This window comes from Solanum pennellii, chromosome 12 (genome assembly GCF_001406875.1).
Source record: "Solanum pennellii chromosome 12, SPENNV200".
Classification (NCBI taxonomy): Eukaryota; Viridiplantae; Streptophyta; class Magnoliopsida; order Solanales; family Solanaceae; genus Solanum; species Solanum pennellii.
The window spans coordinates 12,515,451-12,524,588 of record NC_028648.1 but is presented as its reverse complement, the minus strand read 5'-3'; the positions used below and the strand labels follow the sequence as shown (position 1 = coordinate 12,524,588).

General features: G+C 34.1%; 1 protein-coding gene across 1 annotated transcript; it reads right to left on the bottom strand.

The window, feature by feature from the left end:
• Positions 1-386: 386 nt before the first annotated feature.
• On the bottom strand, positions 387-8,335 carry LOC107007367 (polypyrimidine tract-binding protein homolog 3-like). The gene is made up of 14 exons (XM_015205961.2): positions 8,182-8,335; positions 7,483-7,545; positions 6,610-6,681; positions 6,449-6,525; positions 6,219-6,300; positions 4,692-4,815; positions 4,320-4,384; positions 4,168-4,217; positions 3,957-4,050; positions 3,827-3,875; positions 3,723-3,736; positions 1,819-1,926; positions 1,556-1,699; positions 387-1,277 (listed from the first exon to the last, which is right to left on the bottom strand). The coding sequence occupies exons 2-14, from the start codon at positions 7,537-7,539 to the stop codon at positions 888-890; spliced, it is 1,326 nt and encodes a 441-aa protein (XP_015061447.1). The 5' UTR covers positions 7,540-7,545; positions 8,182-8,335; the 3' UTR covers positions 387-887.
• Positions 8,336-9,138: the final 803 nt, after the last annotated feature.

Sequence of the window (9,138 nt, the reverse complement as noted above, 5' to 3'; positions counted from 1 at the left end):
GGGGAGAGAGGGGAACAAAAATATATGTATTTATACAATTTTTTCTACTTTATACAATTAGAAACAATTTTCACAATTGTGTTTGTATAAAAAGTGAGGAAGCGAGCAAGAGATTGGAGGAGAGTGGCGAGCGAAATATTGGGAGAGAGGCGCCTGACAATTTTTTGCAAACGTTTGCTAAGGAGCATAATTAAATCAAACCCTAACTACTCCATTTATTTTAGGTTATTAGTTTGCTATTGTATATAATTTTTCCATTTTTATTTAACCCACTCGCTACTTGAAAAAAAAAACATAACAATGAAAACCATATAAAAATATATTTTTTTAAAAAAGAAAGAATAGCAATAACAAATAGTACGATAAATGAAGTAGAGAAAACAACATAGAATAAAATAGTAGCACTATTAATAATACTGATAAGGAAAAACTCGACAACTTTCAACTACCCACCAAACTGCTACCTTAATCAAGCCGTTAATAAGTTACAGGTCTGTCATATCTTGTCAAATCAACTTGCCACACCTATGACACCACATCAAACCTCATATCTCAAACTAGGAGGTTTGTTCATCTCTTCCCATTTCCGAATCATCTTATCCTCACCTCCCATACATTCACATTCTCATTTCTGATACTTTCATCTTCAGAGCACAACATAGTAAGGTTGAATTACAATAATCAGAGATAGAGGAAGAGTAATATGCTCTCTACCGACACGCTCAATGCAAAAAGAAAAAAACAAGTACAATCACTAGTAGAGAAAAAAGGGTACATAAGGAAAGCAGAAACTAGAACCACAAATCAGTGAAAGCACATTACATAGCTGTAATTATTGTGTTATACAATGGCATTGACTTGTTACCAATCCAATCACAGAAGACTTCTCAGATGCTCTGTAACTGAGAAAACGAAATCCGGATGGTTGAGCTACCAAGAGATGTAGCATTTTTGCATACGAGTGCCTCAGTTGCCTGCTCCTCCTTTTCAAAAAGAACAAGAGCCTGCTGTTTGCCGTTCATCTCAAAAAGCTTACTATTGACTATGGGACCATGCTCCTCCAAATGTGCGATAATCTCTGCCTCCGTTACATCCTGGGGTAAGGAGGATAGGTGGATCATCTTGGTAGGGGAGCAGCAGTACCTATAGTTTTTAGCAGCATTACGGTTAAAGCGGTTTAGATTTGAATTTGAGTAGTCATGTGTGTCCGGTCCGGTAGTAATATTGGGATACTTCGAGAAGTTGACTTCCAGACGCTTTTCAAATAAAACGGCACCCTGCATCCAAATCCAAGGGAGGAAAATTGATAGAAGCTTCAGTATAATGCATAAATCATAGAGACTAAAAGGAAGCAAAGATAAGGGCTATTGTTAAGTGAGGCAATTGAGAATAGTTAACCATGAACATTATTCAGATGTTCATGCAAAGGAAAAGTGGCAGCAGAGAGGCTATTGGATGCTTCAAAAGGTATCTAGATAGCTGATACCAGGTGGAACAATCAAAATAACCTCCCAAGTCCAAACAAAACAGATCCTGAAGAGAATATCAACCAGACCTTCAAAAAGTGAACAGCCAGCTCCGCCTGGAACCCATCACCCAGCTGAACTAAGGCATGATCTGGTTTATTGCGCAGAATCTTAATGCTGACAATATTTCCATAAAGAGAGCACAGATTAAAAAGTTTGTCCTCATTTATTCTCTGCGATTAGGAAAAAGAATCAGAAGAAAATGTCAAGATACTAGAATGACTTTTAGAAGTAATAAATTATAGAGAACAATCTTATGGTACTCATACTAGGATAAAGAACAGAAGCTTACATCTGAATTTAAATTAGAAACAAGAATAGTGCATCTGTCATTTGTCCCGCTAATTCCAGGTGGCAGACCACCAGCAAACGCAGCTGCAATTGCTTCTGCATTTCCCATCTACTTGAACAATGTGAAACAAACTTAGAAGTGCTTCATAGCTTATACCAAGGAAATTACCAAATATCAGAGAGTTAAGAGAGAAGTTAAGAAGGTTAGCATAGCGCAAGGAGAAGCCCTCACGGCTTGTACCTAAAGCTAGGGATGCCAGAAGGGAACACAAATTAGCGCACCTAAGAAAGAAGAGCAAGAACTTAAGCAAGATGAAGTGTCTTAAAGAGATATGAGATCAAGGAGACATCAAAGGCTATTTTGATCAGTTCTTCAAAACTTGAATCACGAGGATGACTTCAAATATCTACATCTATGCTTGATAGAAACTTAAGCTATAACATAGAATTAGATAGTAAAGTACGCCAAGAAAAGTATTGAGGATTAGAAAAGTTTGTGGACAAGATGGTATCTTGATAGAGGTTTTGAATCATCTTGGAGATGTATAAGTATGATTTACCAAAATATCTGAGGATATGTTGTGCTGGAAATTTGGAAGTGTAGATTTGCAATGGAGATTGTTTTCTTGCTAAGCAAATTAATGAAAATATATAGCAAGACTAAGGTTTACAACAGTGTTCGTTGACCTAGTGAAGGCACATGAATTATGATAGTGCCATAAGAAGTCCTTTAGTGGTGCTCTAGAAGAAAAGAAATTCTCATATTAAACATATATATTCCATAAATGCATGAATAAGCTGTCGACAATGGTAGGAGATATAAATAAGTTTCTTACAATCGTATATTTACACCAGAGATTGACACTTCATTTACCCTAGTTAATAGACAAGTTTTTCAATAGTAATAAAGGATGAGGTCCAATAGTAGATGCCATTTATTGTATTATAATTGACTAAACTAGCTATTTATTGCATTATAATTGAATATACCGGTAAGGGAATCAACCAAAAGCTTGAACTATTAAGAGTTACTCTAAAGAGTAAGGATTTAAGATTAGCAAAGGAAATAACAAATATATATATTGCAAATTTAGACAACATAAGAAGAATGACTAGACGTGAAATTTGATAAGATTGCGGTGTACGAACAAATTTAATTCAGATATCTAGGCTCAATGTTCCGGTAGAATGGTAAGTTAATAAAGTTATTACACATTAAATCAAAATATTGATATAAATGTTACTAGAGTGTTACATGACAAGAGAATACCTAATGGAGAGAAATGTAAATAGAACGGTTGTAAAGATCGACAATTTAATATGAGATACTGTTTGACTCCAAAATCCAACATATACAAAAATATGAATGTAAAGAATAGATGTGTGGCCATGCAAGATTTAGCAAGACTAAAAACTATCACATTTGACAGAAGATGCAAGTAGCACATATGATGGAAAAGGCAGGAGAAAGTTTCTAAAGATGATTCCCCACATTTTCTGTTGAACTCCAGATGCACAGATAATTAACTATGAACCATGGTCATTGATGATGTTAAACTATGATAAGGTAGACCATGCAAACTGTCTCAGTAGACCTATGATTTCCTGGAATCTATGTAGACTTAGCAAAAAATAGAGGACAATAGAAGAAACAAAGTCATATAGGCAAGACTAATTAGTTGGATTGAACTTTAATAATGTGAGTATGTTTACAAATGTTTGTTAGGAGTCTTGTACTCTTGTGAGAGATGTAAAGCCAGTAGAAAATTGTTGGTGCAAGAGAATCCAAAATATCTACACATAAACATGATAGGATTCAAATGGAACAACATGATAATCAGGTACATCAACCCAAAATGAACTAGAATTTTTAAATACTTTAAAGATGATAAAATAGATGTGAACCTGAGGAAATCCACCTGGAAAACCAAGAAGAAAAATTACAGTAAGCAAACTAGAATGATATTTGGCATTGACTACAATATGATAATGCGATAAGCAGTAAGCACCTGGATGAACTCCAGAACCTTGGAAGGAATACATGTCTCCATATCCTTGCTGTCACACAAATGAAAAATATGAAGTCAAACTGATGTTGGGAACACACTTCCCTAGTAATAATAGGACAAGATAAACTACTTGAGAGGATTTGCCCTTCTGTTCTGATGGTAGATTTGGGTTAGTGAAGTCCCTTGAACGTTCATTATTGTAGTTCACTTGCAATTCATCTAGGCTGAAACATATACAAGTTTATGGTTAAGACATCCATCACAGTAAATGAGTGAAAATATGGAAATATTTGCATGCAGAGATGAGAGTACTATAACTTTCATATTGAGCTGAAACCTACTTAGAGAACTGTATGTCAAGCTGACAGCAGCCATCATATATATTACGCCCCTACAAGAAAATTGTATGCACTAAAGCTATTTTATCTCAAATGATAAAACAATCTGAAAGGGTTCATATAAATCAAGTGATCTAAATATATCATAAACACACCTGAAGTGAGTTCCTTGCAGAAACAGAACTCTGTTGTACTTGATACTGGATCAAAGCTTGAAAACCTACGTTTAGAAATATCATAAGAAACAAGAGTTACGTGAGATATGGCCAAGAATGCAAACAATGATTATTACAAGCTCAAATATCCTCCATGAAACATTAAAATAAGAACCAAAAACAAATGATTTAAATCCATAAATTGAAGTCCTATGATACAAGAAAGAGATCCTTTTTCCTCTCTTGATCCATTCGTTCCATATCTTCCAGATAGTCTTAAATCCAAAACAAGAAACAAATCATGAACAGAACATAGAGAGATAGATAGATAGAGAGAGAGAGAGAGAGAGAGAGAAACTTGAAGGTGCTGACCAGCCGACTTCTGAAATGTGACAATCTTCTCTACAAATCCATGTGGAGAAAACACTTGATGCAGCACATCCACGGTTATAGGGTATAGCATGTGATGTATTGTGACTAAGAGAATTCGATTAGGCTGAGAATCCAGAGAGAGCCGAACAGCAAAGCAGCATAGAGAGAAGAGAAGAAATGAATAGAGAGAAATAGATGACAGAAAGGAGAAAAGAACACAAAAGAAATGCTTCATCTTGGTTCAGCACTAAAGAAAGGCATAAAGACAGATCACGAAGCAAGAGATAATGACAGAAGAGCAAAGACAGTTAGCAAGAGAATACAGAAAGTTATAAGTATTTGACTTTAAGATGTTAGCCCAGTGCATGATCCTTTTCATCAGTGTCATGTCTCCTAATTATTTCATACAAAGTGACACTTCCTGAAAATCTTTTGAGCATTACTGGGAAAGTTTTGCATCACGTAAAACTGAAAAAACAAACAAATTATTTTAGAAGAGCAATGCTGATTCTTCCTGCTTTTGGATATGTTCAGTCAGATTACTATGATGATTGTAGAGAATACTGGGAAGTATGAAAACTGGTGCCTACGGTGGGCTATCACATGCTTTAATAGAGCACAGTCATGTGATTTAATAGAGCAGAGTCATCTGATCCTTCCCTTACCCCTTCTGATTACAGTTACCTTATGGATAGCATGTACAAGTCATCAAGAGGTATATACATTGCCTGTAGGAAGCCTAAAGTTTTTAAAGACCTATACTGAAGTTCTGCACTGAACAGTTTTTGGCAACAGTGTACTGCAGGCAACACCCACCCCAAAAAAACAAAGATTTGGCACAATGCAAGTAACAAGCCATTCCACTATTATGCCTGTCTGCCTAATTGGCAAAACTTGAACACCTTTATCCTCATTGCATAATTTCTATTAAAAGACATTTGCAAGAGAAGAACCACTCAAGCAGCTTAATGTAGTGAAATGTGGCAAGTCAAAGCTAATTAGTCTATCAAATTAGTGTAATCATTAAATCTCGATTATTTTTCCATTGATTTCCGTAACTTGTGTTAGCCATCACATAATTCTAGTTTTCTTTCGTAAAAATTGTTGAGTATGCTACTTAAGATTTGGGTATGTTTTCATTATAGTCAACACATGCACAGAGATAGTCATTTCTCATCCCAATGAACTTCATTAATTATTTGTCAAGTTACAAAATTAGCGTTAAATTCTCAAATACCACAGGCATGGTCGCATAGAGTGAAAACTTCTACTCAGATCTTTTGTAGAATGAGCAAATCATAGTAGAAACTCTTCTTATCAAAAACAAAAAAAAAACTAATTCAATTTACCATGAAGCTGATAAATGCACATCGGGATTAACAAAGAATAATAATGCAAATACAGTTAGCTCAAATTCTAGTCTTACGGAGGACAGAAGAAATTGTCAACATATCACCCAGTCCTTTATAGGACCGAGTTCAATATCAGTGATCCAAGAATCAACATACAAAAAGGAACATCCCTTACCTCATCTCCACGGCCTTGAGCATTTTGATCCATAGTTGTCAATTCTTGGTGAGATGAGAATTGAACGTAAACATTCCTCCCCCTATAGGACAAGAAAATGAGTCACAAATCAAGGTCCTACAGAAGATTCTGATAAGAATTGTGCAGCTTAAAGCTTGGAAAATACAAGATTCAAAAAGTTTCATATAGAGTTCTCCAAACAGAAAACTAGTTTCTCTCTTACAAGGTACCTTATGCTGGGTTGAACATTTGAGTAGAACTGCAATGCCTTTACAGCTGAAGGGACATCTTGCATTTGCAAGAGGGCCTATTACAAGTTATTAAAAAAATTAGAACCAGTAAATTAATAAATTTATGAGTGTCATTCAATGCGCAAGTATGAAAAAAGCACCTGATTTTTCGCCCTGAGCATTACAAGTTTTGTAATGACGCCAAATGGTTGGAATAGTTGAAGCAAGTCATTCTGGAAAAGAACCAAAAACCAAATTACTGTACAAATCAATTATTTTCCATCATATCAGTAGTTTCTGGGTATATGGACTTGGAGGAAGATTTAATTGATCCCAAATTAATGAACAGAAAGGAAGTAATGCTCTCCATTTTCAGATCTAATGTTTACTATAACTAAAGCAAAAAGAGTGCCGCTCTTTCAGAAGAAATGAATAATTAATATCACTACAGACGGATCACTCCAAACTGATTCTCTTTCAAACTCGCTCTACACCATAAACTAAGAGGTGAGAGGTAAAAAGATAGCAATAACTTGATCTTCAAGAGATCTATAGACACTTCAACTTCCCACCCCACTCACACACACACACACACACCCGGACACGCCCCACAAAATATATTTTGACTGATTCACCTTTTCAAGAAGTTCAGAGAGGGGTATGAAACATACAGACTGAATTGCAACAATGGACAAAGCGACTTTCTTTCTGCATCTGTTTCACTGTATTAAGTTTTTTTTTTCGAACATCATTACAAAAGATATCTTGCTTTTTGATTAGAGAATGTACATCCCTTATCAAAAAAAATAGAAAGTATTTTCATTTATACTAATAATACATAGGAACTTAAGCTTACAATGATGTAAAGAAAAAGATGTCAAAGACTAAAAATACTCAATTCTTAATAATAAAGGCATTAAGCAACAAAATAAACAACTAACTTATGAAAAATTGGAGTTCACTGATCACACATCAAAATATCAAAGAATAATAAGGGGCACAACTAATCAGTAACAAAGATCCTACAAATCTACCTCCGAGATCTCATGCCCCACATTGCGAACATGAACGACCTTTGAAGGATCAGACATTTATACCTGAATCACAACAAAACAATTAAAAAAGAATTGAAATATATAAAATACTAAAACATATCACAGAGCGTGCTGATAAATTATTAAGCACATACAAGATACAAATACTGTGAATAAAAAGGCTTCAAGAAAAAGAAAACACCCAGAACTTGCAGCAAACAACCAAACTTTTGTATCTTATTTTGTTAGTAATGGCATGTCAACATATATATGAAATTCCAACTACGAAAACAACAAAAAAGACATTTCGTATCAACAATATGAAATTAAGTGTAGACATGACTACTCTCCTCTTACTCCTAATTCCTTTAGCAAAAAGGCTAATTTGTTTATAGTAGTTCTCTCAATTTTTTTCACATCTAAAGAATCAAATGTAGTTGCAACATGAATTCACACTTAAAAAAAGTAAAATAAAAGACAAAGCTTTCTAGCAAGAAAAAACAAAAACAAGATTCAATTTTTAAGGTGTTACTAGCCAAACTATATTGATCAAATTCGCTACCCAGGAAAAAAGATTAATAATTTAAACACACATCAAGAACTTCACTGGCACTATAATAGACAGTTAGAAAAGGCAGTGTAACTGAATTAACAGTAGAATACAAGTGCATAAACAGAAAACTAAAGCTTAGATCTAACCTTCAGAAATGGAGGAAAGGGTGAGAGGGACTAGGGTTTGGTGTACGATGATGGGGATTTTTCCTTTTTAGTTTTATCCGAAGCCTCCAACAGATAATATGTTTTATTACACACAAATTAAGAAAAGTTTTTTGTTTGGTAACAACAAAAATGTTTTTCTCGATCTTTAATTTATTTTCTTATATTTGTTTAGTGAGTAACAAATATTTTCTGGGAAAAAAAATTTAGTGTCTCATTTATGAATGAAAACTATTTTTCAGAAATATCTCTTTTTTTACTGAAGAGTAAAAAATAATTTTTGAATTAATTGAAAATATTTTTAAAAATAATTTTTTTTTGTGTAGGGGTGAGATGGAGTAAAACAATAAATATTTGAAATAAAAAGTATTTCTTAAACATAACTTTTTTTTGAGGGGGGGGGGTAGTGGAGATTGGAGTGAAAAAATAAAAATTGAAAATTGAAATATTTCTCAAAAACAAATTTTGATTGAATTTTTTGGAGGGTGGGGTGGGGTGGTATGGGGTGGGGATAGTGGTGCAGGCTGGGGTAGTTGGGGGGTCAGGTAGGGATGGGGTTAGGGTGAAAAATAAAAATTTGAAATTGAAAGTATTTTTTAGAAAAGGGTTTGAAATATATTCGAATTTTGATCGAAATTATTGTTACGATACCAAATTTTGGAAAGGGTCTTTCCTCATGCACTATTTAATAGTGTATTTTAAAGATATATAAGTGTCCACATGAACATAAAATATATTGCATAATTATAAATAGTAATGTGTCCATGTGGGCACATATATACCTTTGAAATACAATATTAAATAGTTTAGGGTAAAAAGTCCACTATAAAGTTTGCTATCGTAATAGCAATTTCAGCTAAAGTTGAAGTATTTTTCTGACCTTTTTCCCTATTTCTTTTATGAAACAAACTTTAAATTTATTATTATTTGGGGGGGGGG